Source organism: Zootoca vivipara, chromosome 6 (assembly GCF_965207765.1).
Source record: "Zootoca vivipara chromosome 6, rZooViv2.hap1.1, whole genome shotgun sequence".
Taxonomy (NCBI): Eukaryota; Metazoa; Chordata; class Lepidosauria; order Squamata; family Lacertidae; genus Zootoca; species Zootoca vivipara.
In genome coordinates, this window is record NC_142589.1 from 70,789,348 (window position 1) to 70,807,230 (window position 17,883).

At 44.2% G+C, this 17,883-nt stretch overlaps 1 protein-coding gene and 1 long non-coding RNA gene across 2 annotated transcripts; both read left to right on the forward strand.

The window, feature by feature from the left end:
• The first annotated feature begins 2,535 nt into the window (after window positions 1-2,535).
• On the forward strand, window positions 2,536-4,847 carry LOC118086293 (uncharacterized). Its single transcript, XR_015950387.1, has 2 exons — window positions 2,536-3,579; window positions 4,515-4,847. It is a non-coding gene; the product is annotated as an uncharacterized LOC118086293 (long non-coding RNA).
• A 6,164-nt stretch (window positions 4,848-11,011) lies between these two features.
• Window positions 11,012-17,629, forward strand: LOC118086289 (protein NKG7-like). Its single transcript, XM_035117728.1, has 4 exons — window positions 11,012-11,180; window positions 12,727-12,873; window positions 14,521-14,634; window positions 17,595-17,629. Exons 1-4 carry the CDS (start codon window positions 11,012-11,014, stop codon window positions 17,627-17,629), a joined length of 465 nt encoding a protein of 154 aa, XP_034973619.1.
• Window positions 17,630-17,883: the final 254 nt, after the last annotated feature.

A 17,883-nucleotide genomic window follows, 5' to 3' on the forward strand; every position in this document is an offset into this window, starting at 1 on the left:
AGAAAAGTATTAAACGTACAGCCTGAGGGCATCTTCATCACCCGGCTGTGAGTCTTGAAGGCCGCTCTCTGCAAGGCCTAGGGGGCAGGGCCCACACTCACTGGCTCTACTAAAGGGGCTCCAGGTGAGACCAGAGGCTATGCCTGACAACAAACCCTAATTAATGGATTCTTTTGCCCCATCATTTTGTGCCAGCCAAACAGCAGTATCATCATAGCTGCCAAGTTTTCCCTTTTCTCACGAGGAAGCCTATTCAGTATAAGGGAATTTCCCTTAAAAAAAGGGAGAACTTGGCAGCTATGAGTATCACGCTTATGGTAATATTTTATTCTCTTGTTAATTATGCTGTTTTAAATGTGCATTTTATATTTGACTTCACATAGCAGTGCTGTGGGTTCTTTGGGGGGAAATGTTTAAGGCTTTTTTGATAACTTTGTGTTAAATATGTATTCTGTAGTTGACCTCCTTTGTAATGTTTTTTTGAAATCTTGAAGATAATATTTTAATTTTCTGTTAATTATGTTGCTTTGATTGTATACTCTATATTTGACTTCCTTCAGATTCTTTTGTTGATGTTTTAATATTCTGTATTTGAGATTTTTCTTAAAAATATAAAGCAGTATAGAAAAAATAATAATGATAAAGATAAAGATAATAATAATAATAATAATAATAATAATAATAATAATAATAATAGCACACTCTGCAGTAGGCCTCTTGGCACATATGCAAATTTTAAGCACACCCAAATATAAACTGCAACATATGTGGAATAATGTGCATGTCTTCCTCCCCCAGGCTCACCATCCCAATTACACTGAGCAGTCACAGATCTGACCATTCACACGATGGAACCCCAGCAGATTGGCACCTTGGCTTGTGCTTGCATCAGCCTTCTGCTGCTCCTCATTGCCCTGTGCTCAAACAACTGGCTGGAAAATTCCTTCAGCCACACTGGCCTCTGGAAATCTTGTGTTAATGTTGGGATGGTTTATAAGTGTGTTGCACATGGGATGAATGTGAAAGGTAAGTTTTTTGTCTTCTGCTTGGAGTACTAGTGGTGTAGTATTCAACCGTAACTTGGGGGGGGGGCAGCTGACAGTTCCTCAACTCCCTGAAAATCCAGTGTGACTAGGGATAACACATTCACTCCATGCATTTTTTGGGGTGGTGGTGGTGGTGGAATTAATGTTTTGATTAAAGTGCAGTGGGTTCCAGCACAAAATGGCTATTGTGGGCATTTAACCTCCTTCTTCATTTCTCTTCCTTCCTTCCTGAAAGATTACTACCATGCTACCCGAACTTTCATGTTCTTAGGGATGTTTGCTGGAGCCGTCTCTTGCATTGGTCTTAGTGGCCCGATTTTTGGCTTGCAACTCGGCTCCCTCTCCAAGGCCAAGACCGCAGCCATAGCCAGCCTTCTTGCAGGTATTATTGGAGGGGGGGGGTCATAAGCATCTGCTTCCAGTCAGTTCAAGCCCCTCAAGCCCCAGATCACAAAGCTGTAGAGTAGACTGTGCCAAACTGAACTGTCCACGCAAAATGTTCTGGCTTGAATCCAATGAAGTTATACTCTGAGCAGACCAGCTTAAATCAATGGTGAAAGGCATAGCTGCCAAGTACCCCGTTTCCCCCGGGAAACCTCCGTTTTTCGTACCGTTTCCCAGCAGTCCCCTGTATCGGTTCCTCTCCCGTTATTCTCATTTATTCCGCTCCTGCCAGCGGCCTTTGTTTTGTTTGTTTTTTTGCTGCTTTTTTTGCGCCGGCACAGGAAGTCGCGTCTACGCATGTCTGGAAGTGCGTAGACGCGACTTTTGGCACCAGCCATTTTCGGTGCCCATAGATGGGCAAAGCGACACCGGAAGTTGCGTCTACGCAACTTCCGGTGTCACCCAGCTGTCGATCTCGGATTTTGCAGTCCAGGACTTGGCAGGTATGGTGAGAGGTGCTATGCAATCCTCCTCTGTCCACCTCCAAGGTTTTGCGAGTGCTGGAGCCACCTACTAATGGATATGTTGCGGGGTGGGGTGGGGGTGGGGAGGCAGAGAGCAGGATGATCAGGCCCAATTCCTGTCTGGCGCTTCAATCAGGTTCAGATCAAGGCCAATGCTACAGCATGTTGGCGGTGAGATTGGTTCCAGATCCAATGGATGCTTGGCCAGCTCAGCCCTGCTTCCTCCTTGCCCTAGCAGCACCCCTTTCAGAGGATTTCTGCTGCTCTCCCCATTGTGCCTCCCACCCACTTGCATGTTTGGTGAACAGAAGTGGGAGTTTGGTTCTGACAATGTAATGCACACATCATTCCATTGCATACCCTCCAACATGGAACAGGGAGGTCCTGTTCCACAACAACAACAACAACAACACCCTGCTCATATGACTAGATTTCCCCAGCCACTCTGGGCAGCTTTCAACATATATAAAAACACAATAAAACATTAAACATTAAAAAAACTTCCCTATACAGGGCTACCTTCAGGTGTCTTCTAAAGGTTGCATAGTTACTTACCTCCTTGGCTCGGGGTGTGTGTGTGTGTCACATAATTCCATACCCTCCGACATTTCTCTAATGGAAATAGGGATGTCCTAAGGAAATGTGGGACATTCCGGGATCAAATAAGAAACCGGGATGGCTTCTGTAAATCCAGGACTGTCCCTGGAAAATAGGAACTCAGTTGCGAGGCACTGGATGGATGAAAAGGAGTGGTGGGAGTTAGCACCTTGGGAAGCCTTAGAGGAGGAAGGCTCAGAGCCAGGGGAGTGATGGTGGGATACTGAAGACGGATCGAAGTTGGATGCTGGATAAACAACAGGCTTGTATGAGATTGAGGAAGAAGAGGCAAAAAGTACTGCAGAAGTGGGACTGGCAGCTTTCCTCTGAGTGACAAAGGACCCCTCTCTCTGCATTCTAGATGAGCAAATATCCAAGAGAGGGCAGCAGGAACTAGTGAGCTGGCTCTGCTACTTTTTGCTGTTTTAGTCACCCTCTATAACATATCGTTAGGATACAGCAGCATATAAGTATTGTTATAAACAAACAAACAAACAAACAAACAAACAAAATATGAACACAATTTTAAAAACAAATATAAATATAGTCTTCTTCTACTACTACTACTACAACTGTGATAATAAGTTATATATTTATAGGCTGCCCATCTGACTGGGTTGCTACAGCCACTCTGGGTGGCTTCCAACAAATGACAACACGGTAAGACATCAGACATTATAAATAAATAAAATGTGAAAACAATGTAAATAAAAAATTATGAATTGAAAAATAATTTTAAACAGCATGGCTTAAATACAATCAGTTCCACTTGATCCTTGACCCCAGCCCCGTAGCCATCTGGCAACCAGGGCACTTCTTCCAGCCACTGCATTTCACTAGCTTCAGCTCCCAGATCAGCCTGGAATATTTAATGTACAAGCAACTTTATATCTCAATGTATTTTTCCTTAATAGCTCTTTTTGTCATGATTGCCATGGCCGTCTTCACAGGGGAGACAGGAGGAAAGGCCTCTTATGGATGGTCTTTTTGCGTGGCCTGGGCTACCTTTCCTCTCTTCCTTATAACTGGTGAGTATGTGTCAAGTGGGAAATGCTGAAAATGTACGTCTTTATTTAAAGGTTTGTCAGCTGCATTCTTTCATTACCGAACAGTCTGGGACCGATCTATACCTTTAGAATCATCATGTGGTCATGCCCCTGGCAGCCTGCCACTTTGGCTGTGGACGGAGGCTCATATATTGATCAATTTCCTGGTGTGTCATGCTGTGCACACAATACCAGTATCAGCAAAAGAGGAAGAGGGTGGAATGTGAACCAGTCCCCTGGGTGTGCAAGCATGGATTACTTCTTGATTTTTTGGCCTTGAAAAGCATGCAGAAATGTCATTCTCTCTTCATACCAACACTCTGAAGGAATCAGCTTTCCCCAGATTCAGCTCGAAGGGCAGGGAAAACATCTGAATCAAGTATGACCTGAGTGTGTCAGTAGGATTTCCAGACTAGTGAAATGCATTTGTGCCAAACTTCTGCAATTCGTAATTCACTAGCCTTATTGCTTACAAACTCTACCAGAGACTTTGGCTGAATACAAATGATATTGTATTCTAGAATGAATGGAGACAGACTACTTATTTCATTCACAGACAATTTGCATCTATTTTTTGATCCCGAAAAGCACTTCTTGATAAATGGGTTTATTCCAGAAGTAAATGCTCTTTGCAGATTGATTTTGCAATATCCCATAATACATATATTATGTATTATAACCCATGAAAACAGATAGAGCCTGGCAAGAGGAGTCCCTTGTAGAAGTCTCAAAATGCACAAACAATGTATTCTGTGGGAGAGAACTGGGCCTGTTAGAATGGCAGGGCTTTGAGGATCAGGGCATGATTCCCCTGGTGAGAAAGGAAGGTAATGCTGGGATCAGTGATCTGGATATCTCAGATAGCGTTTTATTCTCCACTGCCTACGCTCTCATCAGCCCCTTTTCTCTCCTGATAGGTGGGCTGGCTTTCTGCCTGAATGCCGCTTGAACATAATGAGGAAAAGATTGTGCTACATTTTCAGATGAGCTATGTTGATGTCACAGACACAGTCTGCACTGGGACAAGTTGGGCCTGGAGGAAATGACTATACTTTCGTGATGAAGCTGATACAATAGCAATGGCGTTAAGGAACGGCAAATTCACAGCACATTGGAATCCGTTAACTGACTACTGTACTAGCCAACTTTGTGCCCTCCAAATGTTGTTGTGTTACAAATTAGGGCTGCCATATCTTCAAAACGAAAAGAGAGAACATAAATAAATAAATAAATAAGCTTAGCCTGACACTGCGACATTTTCAAAACATTTCTTTTTAGAGGTTAAAAATATTTATTGGCCAAACAAATGTTATATTACAATTTAAGAATGGTGCTATGCAATATTATTATTCAGTCAGTGGCTGGGTTAAAGACAGGAATGAGAAAGGCAGGCATCTTACATGAATCAAACAGAAATGATCTAGGGATGACATTGTTTGTTTTGAGTTTTGGCCTTCAAATTCTAAATATTATTTATGTGCAAATGACTAATGTTATTCTTCTGTTGGTCTCACATCATAGCTTGTGGTTTTAATAAAGAATATTTTTAACACAAGCACACAGATTCCCAAGCCAAAAATTCAACCTCATTACAAAGACAGAAATATGCCTTTGGATTTACAGGAAACCTTCCATTTACACATGTTCAAGGTATACACAACCGTGCAATGCACGCATCACCGCAAACGGAAAGGGGGAGGGTGGCCCTAAAAGAGCGTGGAAATGACAAAAATGCTTCGAAAACCGTGTCTCACAATCCCTTTGAGGCCTTTGAGAACTTTTAGAGAGTGCGATTGTGGAGAGTGTGATTGTGGTGGTCTTTAAAGGGTTTTTCAAGGCTTTCCAGAGGCTCAGAGTGTTTGCAGGCTTTTCCAATGCTGTTCCCAATATACATGGTTTCACTTCGGCTCATGGTGTCTCGGAACATAACCCCTACATAAGTGGGGAATTGCCTGTAGAACCAGGAGATCAAATTCTGTACCCAGTAGACATCCTTGAAAACTCATTGGATGCAACACAACTGTTCTCATCTATCTATCTATTTATCTGTATCTATCATCTCTTCCTGAATTCATTTCTGGCATTTTAATCAGACCTGAATGTGACAGTCAACCTGTTCATCCTGTTATGTTTGCAAAAAAAGGTTAGGTGGAGATAAGACTATGTCCAGTCTTTATTGAGCATCTATTCTGATTTGCTTGTGGAGGAGTTTTACAAATATCATCACTCATCCTGCCTTCATCCTGATTTGCTTATCAGGTGTATAATTGACTTATCATTATTTCTTCACAAATACACATACAAACTACCTGTCAATCCAGCCCCACCACCTCTCTAACCACAAATAGTCTAAATTCTAGCCAACTAAACCCTGCTCAGAGTAGACCCATTGAAATTAATGAGTAGGACTAGAATTGAATGGCATCTTCTGTTTCATTCTGAAAAGTAGATTTGTTGTGCCAGGGCGACAGAGCACTTTATTCTACTTTATTTGTGCAAACGTAAAGTTACAGCAAGTCCTTTAACCTCTCCTGCAAAACTGACAATCTGGAGGCATCCTGAGTGAGCTTTCTAAATTTAACACCAGTGAATCAGGTTGCCAGACTCAATAGTGAACAGGACTTCTGTGCCTTTAATTGCCCTGCTCTCTTTTGAGTCTGGAAACCTTAAAGAGAAACCAGCAGACCTTTTGTTTCCAAGCAAAGGGTCTGCTGGTTTCTCTTTAAGGTTTCCAGACTCAAAAGAGAGCAGGGCAATTAAAGGCACAGAAGTCCTGTCCACTATTGAGTCTGGCAACCCTACCAGTGAAACATAAAACTATCTGGAAAAACAAACAGGCCACACTGACATTAACAATTTGTAACAATTTTTAAAAATGAAATGCTGTATCTTTCTCTGTGTGCAAAGATCCTTTCAGAGTTTGATAAGATGCTATTGAAGGGACTTCTCAAAACTGAGTGAATCGGCAATAAAATGGCTGCTCTTATTCAACAATGCATGTCGGGGACAAATACATATTCAATTGTACCTTGGTTTTCGAACAGCTTAGTTCTTGAATGTTTTGGCTCCCAAACGCTGCAAACCCGGAAGTGAGTGTTCCAGTTTGCGAACTATTCTTGGAAGCTGGATGTCTGCCGCGGCTTCCGCAGCTTCCGATTAGCTACAGGAGCTTCCTGCAGCCAATACGAAGCCTCGCTTTGGTTTCCGAACATTTTGGAAGTCAAATTGACTTCTGGAACGGATTCCGTTTGACTTCCAAGGTACGACTGTATACTTAAATTTCACGTATTCTCATGCAGTCTGAAGTGGCATTGATGGACCAGGACAGCTCTTTGAAGATGTTGACCCATTGTGTGACAACTGTGAATGCAGATTTGTCAAAGGGAGTGTCTCCATAATTCATGCTCAACATAACTTCTATAAGCCGTGCATTCATTGTAGTGGGACTAACCTAGTGGAACTCCCTCCAAACCAAGATTACAAAAGCAACCTCCTCCCTGCACTTGAGATGCATGACTAAAGCTTTCTTGTTCCAGCAGGCATTTCAAGGTAGTGGTTCATGTATGATGCATATTGTATTGTTTGATTTTCCTGTTTCCTGTAGGTTTTTGGTTTTCTTAATGCACACGGCTTACAAACATGCATGATTAAGTCCTATAGAAATGCCTTAATAAAAATAAAATAACATTGTAATATAAATAACTTCAGTACAGGTTCCTATAAACATAGCATAAGATTTGTCCCAGGACTCCCCTCCCTAATGTTACGAGACAGAGGAGCACTTGGCGGGGACGCCGTAAGCAGAACCTAATTACTCTGGCAAAAACAACAATTTAACAATCAGGTGGTGGCAGAGGTGTGAGAGGCTTCTCTGATCATCCACAATGGGGATTCATTCCGACTCAGCTGAACATAGAAAAGAGGCTCAATGAGGAACGCACCTGAGCAGGCTGGGGAGCCTCAAGCTTGTTGGCCAAACACGGACCATGAGGCATCCCCATCTGGTCTACTGCTTCCACTTCCTGGCCCACTGTGTGCAATTATACCTGGAAACAACCTACTGTATCTTTAGTAGTGCCACCTGGCTGGTGGAAGAGAGGGGGAGAATCATTAATAACCTGTCTTCCTCCTGTGCGTTTCGTAGTGGTTTGATCTTCAGCTGAAGCCATGGAAGCATAATAATAATAATAATAATAATAATAATAATAATAATAATAATTTATTTATACCCCGCCCATCTGGCTGGGTTTCCCCAGCCACTCTGGGTGGCTTCCAACAGAGGTATTAAAATACAATAATCTATTAAACATTAAAAGCTTCCCTAAACAGGGCTGCCTTCAGATGTCCTCTAAAAGTCTGGTAGTTGTTTTTCTCTTTGACATCTGATGGGAGGGTGTTCCACAGGGCGGGAGCCACTACCAAGAAGGCCCTCTGCCTGGTTCTCTGTAACTTGGCTTCTTGCAGTGAGGGAACTGCCAGAAGGCCCTTGACGCTGGATCTCAGTGTCCGGGCTGAACGATGGGGGTGGAGACGCTCCTTTAGGTATACTGGACCAAGGCCGTTTAGGGCTTTAAAGGTCAACACCAATACTTTGAATTGTGCTCGGAAACGTACTGGGAGCCCCAGTCACCAGTCTAGCTGCCGCATTCTGGATTAGTTGTAGTTTCCGGGTCACCTTCAAAGGTAGCCCCACATAGAGCGCATTGCAGTAGTCCAAGCAGGAGATACCTAGAGCATGCACCACTTTGGCAAGACAGTCTGCAGGCAGGTAGGGTCTCAGCTTGCGTATCAGATGAAGTTGCTAGACAGCTGCCCTGGGCACAGAATTAACCTGCGCCTCCATGGACAGCTGTGAGTCCAAAATTACTCCCAGGCTGCACACCTGGTCCTTCAGGGGCACAGTTCCACCATTCAGGACCAAGGAGTCCTCCACACATGCCTGCCTCTTGTCCCCCACAAACAGTACTTCTGTCTTGTCAGAATTCAACCTCAATCTGTTAGCCGCCATCCATCCTCCAACTGCCTCCAGACACTCCACAGGACCTTCACCGCCTTCACTGGATCTGATATGAAAGAGAGGTAGAGCAGGGTATCATCCGCATACTGATGAACACCCAGCCCAAACCCCCCTGATGATCTCTCCCAGCGGCTGCATGTAAATGTTAAAAAGCATGGGGGAGAGGACAGAACCCTGAGGCACCCCACAAGTGAGAGCCCAGGGGTCCGAACACTCATCCCCCACCACCACTTTCTTAACGCGGCCCAGGAGGAAGGAGCAGAATCACTGTATGACAGTGCCCCCAGCTCCCAACCCCTCTAGACGGTCCAGAAGGATGTTATGGTCAACAGTGTCAAAAGCCGCTGAGAGATCCGGCAGAACTAGGAAACAACTCTCACCTTTGTCCCTAGCCTACCAGTGTGACCAAGGAAGTTTCAGTCCCATGATGAGGCCTGAATCCCAACTGGAAGGGATCCAAATGGAGCTGTGGGGTCTCTGGGCCCCCAGTAAATTATTTGAAGTGGTTGGGAGCCTCCCAATTTGATGGGCATTGCCATTCAAATGGTGTGTGTGCACTGCGTCATGCGATCAATTATGTGGGGTGGGGTGGGGCTTACCTGCCTCCCCCCCCCAATATTTTATTCAAGTTGGTACCCCCGGTTGCAGCTGCATAAGGGTAAAAGAGTATTGGGAAATGATTCATAATGAATTGAAAAAAAAATGTTTAAAAGTACTTTCCCCCCAAAATCAGAGACCTTTCTGTTGGGGATAATTCAGACTGAAATTCCCAGGTGTCAAAAAAGGTTATTTATGTATGCTACTACTGCGACCTGGGATTTGTTAGCCCAAAAATGGAAAACGAGCGACGTCCCAACCAAAGAAGAATGGCAAAACAAGCTGACAGAATATGCACAGTTTGCAGACTTAACATATAGAATAAGAGACCGAGAAGAACATACGTTTAGAGAAGTTTGGAATATATGGGAAATAATTGTGTGCAGCTGAAAACGCTGGCAGCATTAAGAGAAATTCAACAGTGTACCGGTAAATAAGTTTTGATGGATGCAACAATGGAATACTGAATGGTACAGATTTTGTAAAATATACAGGGATTTGTGATGTGAAAAATGAACCATGGGAAGAGAGGAAGGGAGGTCATTGATATTTTAATGAGTATTTTAAATTGTAAAACAGAAAATTTAATAAAAATTAGATACAAGAAGAAAGGAAATGAACACAGAGCTTGGTGGAGAGAGATGGGGGCCCTCCACAGAAGGGTTGTGCCCTCAAAGAGGAGGTGCTGATCCTGCCCATCCCTGTTAAAGTACAAATACCATGGGTGGTGGAGTCAGAGCATGCCTGGCACTTGTTGCAGAGTGCTGACTTCACCTGAAGAAAAGAGGAGGCGATTCTGAGCCAGGTGAGATGAAACATCTATAGATTTATGCGGGAGGGAAAGGGAATTTTACCCCCAAAAGCTGGTCAGTTAATTTGGATACTATGTAAATGGAACCAGTGAGAGGGGCTAAAATCTATTACTTTGCACTAGTTTCATACAGTGGAGTACTAAACATACACACAACCAACTTCTTAGTTCTAATTTCTAGGGTGCTTGTTTTGTTGAGAAATATGTTCGATCCACATTTTAAAGTTAACTAGTCCTGGACTTATATGCAGATTGGAACACAGGTATCAAGTGGATTAGACCCATCCTTGAATTTTGTGGTGCAATTCCAGTTCAGGTAGGCATGTCTCAAATGCACTGAAAAGCATACAAAATGTATATTTGGTTATGGGAGAGGACGGATATAGAAATGTGTACTTTAGGGCAAAGTGCATACGATATTGATGCAGAATTTTGATGCTTTTTTGTCACAACACTAAACATGGCAGAATGGATCTCTAAGTGCATGTGAAACTGGAATGCAGTGGAAATAGGGTATTAGTTTGCTTTGCAAAAAAATAATATTTTAAATGCTGTATGGTTAATTTAATGGAATGGTTGGTTGGTTACATGCACGTCAATCTGCATATCAATTAGCAGTAGCTCTGAAGGAAAGCATATTTTATTTCTAGATTATTCATTTCACATATAGTAATAGTAATTGTTTTGAAGAGGCATTTCCTGTATTGATGATATGTAAAATGAACCATGGGAAGAGAAGAAGGGAAGTCATTGATATCTTAAGGATGTAAACATCAGTACTTTAAATTGTAAAACAGAAAATTTAATAAGAAAAAGAGAGAGAGAGAGAGAGAGAGAGAGAGAGAGAGAGAGAGAGAGAGACATGTCCCTATTTTAATCTGAGGAAGGTTGGAGGGAATGCAACTGATGAAGAATAACATGAATATCTCCCTTCCCCAGGTTCATCATCCCTATTGCTTTCCTCTGTTACATAGCTGAGCATTCTCGCAATGAATGTCCTACAGATTAGTGCTGTGGCTTGCGCTTTCATCAGCCTCCTGTTCCTCCTCATTGCCCTGGGCTCAGACTACTGGTTGCAAAGCAGTGTTCATAACACTGGCCTGTGGGTAGGTTGTTATTCCAAAGAAGGCTGTGGTTCATTTGGGATGGATGTGCCAGGTAAGAACTTCTCTGTCTTCAGCTTTGAGTACTTTTGTTGCTGGCATCTGTCTGTCTTGAGAGAAAGAATTGAGTGTGCCTCCGGAAGTGAAGTCAAACCACTGTATTAGCACCACCGAAGTGACCTCCCCAGGATGCAAGCCTGGGCAGTGTTTATGGAGGTCCTGGGGTGCTCAGGTGACAAGACTGTGCTCTTGGCCTTGCTGGTGTGGTCCAAAGGAAAGCAGAGTACCAGCTTAGCTGCAGAAGTTGCTGGAGGGAGACATATATGGTGTCATCCAACCATTTTAGGCAGGGCCATCGTAACCCTATCTGGTGCCCTGGTGCCAAGATCCCTCTGGCGCCCCCATGAGTGAGGCGGGCAGGAGGGGTGTGCGGGGAGCTGAGAGGCGCGGAGGAGGCAGTCCCAGGCTCACACTCCCTGTGCACCTCTGGAGAGCTGCCTGAAGCCGCTCAACAGCAGAGGCGCACGGAGGCAGACACCAGCGTTCAGCGCCCCTGGTGGCCAGGCGCCCTGCCGCCTTGTGCCACCCACCCTGGGCCTAGGGACGGCCCTGATTTTAGGGACTTCACTCCGAGATTTGTGTAGGGTTTACTCCTTAGCCTTTTCTCCTCCTGTAGATATCCCATAAAGAAGCAGAGGTTTCCTTCCTTCTCCTAGATGTCCTACAGATCAGGAGTGCCAGCTTGGCCCTGTGACCGTGGCTGCCTGAGGCTGTGGGTGCCATGCAGTGTGCATGACCCTGGCACTGAAATTTGTGGGTGCCCGGCCCCTTCATGGGGAATTTTGTGGGTGCTCAAGCACCCAGGGAATTGCCACCTATGCTACAGATGTCTTCCCAGGTTGATGAGCCCCATCTGCCCCTCACTTCCATCTTCAGCATGTGCAGAAACCACCCTCTTGATCATTGGACCCACTATTGATCTCGTCAGCACAATCCACCAGAGCCTCTCTTTGCACACAGGGGAAGTCCCTAGCTCACCGAGGGTCTGAGACCCATTGGCTGACTTCATCTAGTTTAGCCAGCCAGTCAAAGTCCTTCCTGGGAAGTGGACATTGCCACATGCTGACTAGGAGCCACAGGTGGGAGCTGACTGCAGGGTGGGGATCAAAAGTGGACAGACTATCCCAAAAGGAGCACAATGTGTCTGCCACCGGAGGTTCTAGCCCTTCCCCAACACCCCATGCATCCTGCTGGGAGTACTCAAGGTATGGTATTCAAAACAGGAAGAGACTTTCATTTCTAAGGTACTGTACACAGCAGTGTGTGAGGCAGTTCATGGTTCTTCAACTCTCTGAGAGCCCAGTGTGACTAGAATTAAGACCTTTACTCTCTCTCTCTGTGTGTATGCTGGTACTCATATCTTGGTAAAGTTTATGTCAGTACCGTCATAAAATGGATGCTATGGGCAACAAAAAAAGAACAGTTGACAGTAGTCTGCACTGTCTTTACTATTTTTAATATATGAATGAGTCCTGTTGTTCAATTCCATTGATATATTTAACCCTCTTCTTTCTTTCTTTCTCTTCCTTCCGTCCTGAAAGATTACTACCATGCTACCCGAGCCTTCATGTTCTTCGGGATGATTGCTGGAGCCGTCTCTTGCCTTGGCCTTTGTGGCAAATGTTTTGACTTTCAATTTGGCTCCCTCTCCAAGGCCAAGACTGCAGCTATAGCCAGCCTTGTTGCAGGTAACCTGGGCATCATAACCATCTGATTCCGCAGTCAGTTCAAGCTCCTCAAACCCAAAACTTAGATGTATACATCTCACAAACTATTATTGGTAGAACTAAGTTATACTTAGAGTAAGGTAAAGGGACCCCTGACCATTAGGTCCAGTCGCAGACGACTCTGCAATTGTGGTGCTCATCTTGCTTTACTGGCCGAGGGAGCTGGCATACATCTTCTGGGTCATGTGATCAGCATGACAAAGCTGCTTCTGGAGAACCAGAGCAACACATGGAAACTGTGTTTACCTTCCCACCAGAGGGGTGCCTATTTATCTACTTGCACTTTGACGTGCTTTTGAACTGCTAGGTTGGCAGGAGCTGGGACTGAGCAACGGGAGCTCACCCCGTCGTGGGGATTTGAACCGGCAAGCCCTAGGCTCAGTGGTTTAACCCACAGAACCACCCACATCCCTCTTATACTTAGAGTAGACCCACTCAAATTGATGGATATGATTAAAAGGTGCAATGCAACCCCAGCCCTTTCCATCCCTGGTTTCAGAGTTAGAATGGAGAAGTGGTGTGTGTGTGTGTGTGTGTGTGCGCGCGCACACACACACAAAGGGCTTTCAAAGCCTTGCCAGGGCAGCTGCTTTCCACCTGCTATGTTGGAGTTGGAAATCAGCCATGTCTGTTGGCTTCAAAAGGCACACTTCGAGAACAAGTGGCTTCCATTGAATGAAAACCACATCCCCCTTCTTGAGTATGGCATGCTTCTAAGACCCCCCCCCTTTTAACCTCATGCTGCCACAACCAAGCGGGAAGAAGAATTTGCCTGGCAGGAGGAACAGCACGGGAAGGTGGCCACTAGCTGTGCTGACCAGCCTGGTTCTCTGGATCCTGGGAGAATAAGCCACTGGGTTGGCAGGCGGAGGGCAGTAGAGCAGGGCAGTGGCTGCCACCTCTTCTGGCTGTCCCTCTACATCTCAGCTGGGCCATCCATCCACCACCTCTCATCACACTGTATATTACATCGCCACCTGTCTGTGTTCAAGTGAACTGCAGAGTGATGGCACACTTACCTTTTTATTGCATGTTACACATATAAAGACAGTTAAACAACTGCATATGAAAACAGTTTGAAAAATAACAACTGTGAAACAACAGCACCTGCATATCAATCTGTTCAGATCCAGTACAGATACCAGCTGAGATAAAGATTTTAGTAGGCTTGTTAAAAGAGGAACATTTTTTACCAGGCACTAAAAAGACAAGAGAGAAGGTGGGAGGGAGTTCCAAGTGTCGCCACACCAAAGGCCCAATTTTGACATAATGTGGAATGAACCTCCTCATAGGCTGGCGCCTGCAGGATGCCGTCTCCTGCAGAACACAGTGGTCAGCTTGCGATGTAGGGGGTGAGTTAATCCTTTAAACATGCTGGTTCCTAACTGTTTAGGACTTTGTACAGCAATACCCACACCCTGAGCCTACCCTGACAGCTAATAGGCAGCCTGTGCACGTTTTTCAGCAGCAGCATAATTTGATGGTGATGTTTGGCTTCGGTGAGCAATTGAGCCTCTTCATTTTGTACAAGCTGAATTTTCCTGGTAACCTTCCAGGATTTGATTTATACATAATCTAATATCCTAATGCATTTCCCCCCCTTAATAGCTCTTTGTGTCATGATTGCCATGGCCACCTTCACAGGGCAGACAGGATCAAATGCCTCTTATGGATGGTCTTTTGGCTTGGGCTGGGCCTCCTTTCCTCTCTTCCTTGTAACTGGTGAGTATGTGTCAAATGAGAAGTGCTGAAAATGTACGTCCTCATTTAAAGGTTTGCCTTCGCACAGAGTTTCCAGCTGCATTCTTTCATTACCGAACAGTTTGGGACCGACCTACACCTTTAGCATCATCATGTAGTCATGTAGTCATGCCCCTGGCAGCGTGCCACTTTGGCTGCAGGTAGAGGTTCACATATTGGACAGTTTCCGGGTGTGACATGCCATACTCACAATTCCACTACCAGCAAAAGAGGAAGAGGGTGGAATGTGAACCAATCCCCTGGGTGTGCTGCTTTTCTGAAAGCATGGATTACTTCTGTATGTTTTGCATTGAGAACCATTCAGAAATTTCATTCTCCCTTCTTACCTACCCTCTGAAGGAATCAGGTTTCCCTAGATTCAGCTTGAAGGGCAGGAAAAACATCAGAATCAAGTTTGACCTGAATATGTAGACAGGATTTCCAGACTACAGAAGTGCATTTGTACAAAACTTCAGCAATTTGGAATTCATTGGCCTTTTTTCCTTACAAACTGCATTTTCATTATTCCAGAATGAATAGATACCAAGTATTTTCCTCACCTTCTATGAAGTTCATAGACAATAGATCTAATTTTTTTGACCCGGTAAACTGCTCCTTGATAAACTGCTTTCGTTCAAAAAATAGCAGCTCATTGCAAATTGATTTTGCCTTATCCCACAGGGCATCCCTTTGAAAACTTATAAAAACAGATGTAGGTGGTTCCGGCAAAGGGTTGGGGAGGAGCATCTACTTCTTCCCAATGACTTATATATGGACCAAAGAGAATATCTGCACAAGGCAGCTTCTCATGATCAAAGTCAACACTATCTGAGTATTTCCAGGATCATGTGTGTTCAGGCTGGACGTCTTTACTAATGGCTTTGCCATCCTTTCCTTCTGTACCGTGGGAGAGCAGAAACTGAACTGGGATCCTCAAGTGAACTTCTGGCTGATGTGTCACATGAAATCATAGAATCTTAGAGTTGGAAAGACCCCAAGGGTCATCTAGTCCAGCCCCCTGCTATGCAGGAATCTCAGCTAGAGCATCCATGACAGATGGCCACCCAACCTCTTTTAAAAAAAACCTCCAGGGAGGGAGAGTCTACCACCTCTTGTGGGAGTCTGTTCCACTGCCAAACAGCTATTAACGTTAAAGGTTTGTCTGAATGTTTAGTTGGAATCTCCTTACTTGAAGCCACTGGTTTGAGTCCTACCCTCCAGTGCAGGAGAAATCAAGCATGTTCCCTCCTGGTGACAGCAGAGATATTTGAGGATGGCTATCCTATCTCCTCTTAGTCTCCCCCTTAACAGGCTAAATATACTCAGCTCCTCATAAGGCTTGGTTTCCAGACCCTTGGTCATCTTGGTTGCCCTCTTCTGCACATGTTCCAGCTTGTCAACATCCTTCTTAAATTGTGGTTCCCAGAATTGGACACAGTTTTCCAGGTGTGCTCTGACCAAAGCAGAATAGACTGGTACTATGACTTCCCTTGATCAGGACACTATACTTCTGTTGATGCAGCCCTAGAATAGCATAAGCTTTTTTTTGCTGCTGCACCACACTGTTGACTCACTTAAGCTTGTCATCTACTAAGACCCCTAGATCCCTTTCACATAATAATAATAATTTATTATTTATACCCCGCCCATCTGGCTGGGTTTCCCCAACCACTCTGGGCGGCTTCCAACAGAAATATTAAAATACACTAATTTCTTAAAGGTTAAAAGCTTCCCCAAACAGGGCTGTTTAGCTAAACAGCCCTGTTTAGGGAAGCTTTAAACCTTTAAGAAATTAGTGTATTTTAGTGTTTTAGCCCTGTTTAGTGTTTATCCCTGTTTAGGCTAAACACATGTACTGCTAAACACATGTACTGTTCAGGCTAAACACATGTACTGCTAGTAAGCCAGGTGTTCCCCCACCCTATATTTGTGCATCTGGTTCTTCCTGCCTAAGTGTAGAACCCTACACTTGTCCTTATTGAAATTCATTTTGTTAGCTTGTGCCCAGGTCTCCAATCTGATAAGGTCATTTTGAATTCTGATTATGTCCTCTGCAGCATTAGCTACCCCTCCCAGTTTGGTGTCAATGGCTCAGGGAGGGACGTCTTGGCTTCAACATATGCATTTTATGATCAAATTCATTTAGAAATGTATACACTGAGCTAATACATATCGGGAATACATTTTAATTTTTTTGCATAATTTAAACAAACAATTTACATATTAATGTGAGAATGGGGTGTAATTAGACACGTCCATTTCTACCTAGGACTTGTCCCTTGCAGAAGTCTCAAAATGTGCAAAGAATGTAGTTCTATGGAAGAATACCCTATTGGCCTGAATATAAGCCGCAGCCGCAAATAAGCCACACCTTTAAAATTTGGGGGGGGGGGGAAAGAGAGAATACCCGAATATAAGCCACTCCCTTAAAATTCTGCAGGCACTCACATCTGTAAATGGCAAATGCAGAAGAAAATCCTACAGGTACTAGAGAGGACCTGCAAGTGGGTTAAACACCATAACACCATAAATGCAAATAAAAAATCAATACTGCACTGTAAAATATGGGGAAAGCGATAAATGACATTACTGTAGAATTAATTGCACAACAGTTTCAAATTGGCAATAAAACATTGTTTGTTCCATTTTACTTTATGTCTGTTTCAGCAGCGATTTCATGAAAGCCAATTTTTGTAAGGTCCCGAATTTAAGCCGCACTTTAACTTTTCATGGCCGGAATTTTTTTGGGGGGGAAGTGTGGCTTATATTCAGGCCAATACGGTATATGTCCGTCCATTAGAATGGCAGGGGTTTGAGGATCAGAGCATGGTCCCACCTTTGAGCAAGAGAGGTAATCTTGGGGTCAATGATCAGGATATCTTGGGTGGTGTTTTATTCTCCTCTGCCAATTGCCCGCTTCAGCTCCTTCTCTCTCCTGACAGGTGTGCTGGCTTTCCTCTTAGATGGGTCAGCATGAAGATGAGGGAAAGACTCTGCTACCATTTCAGATGACACCTGGAGCTATGTTGATTAGGTGGGATGCAAACATAACCTGCACCAAGACAAGCTGGACCTGGAGGAAATAACTATACTTTCATGATGAAACTGATGCATTGTATAAATAGCAATAGGGTTAAGAAACAGCAATGTGGTCCCTTCTCCACAAATTGGAATCTATTAACTAGAATAGTGATGAACAGTAGTCAGTTAAAGATAAGGAATGACTAGACC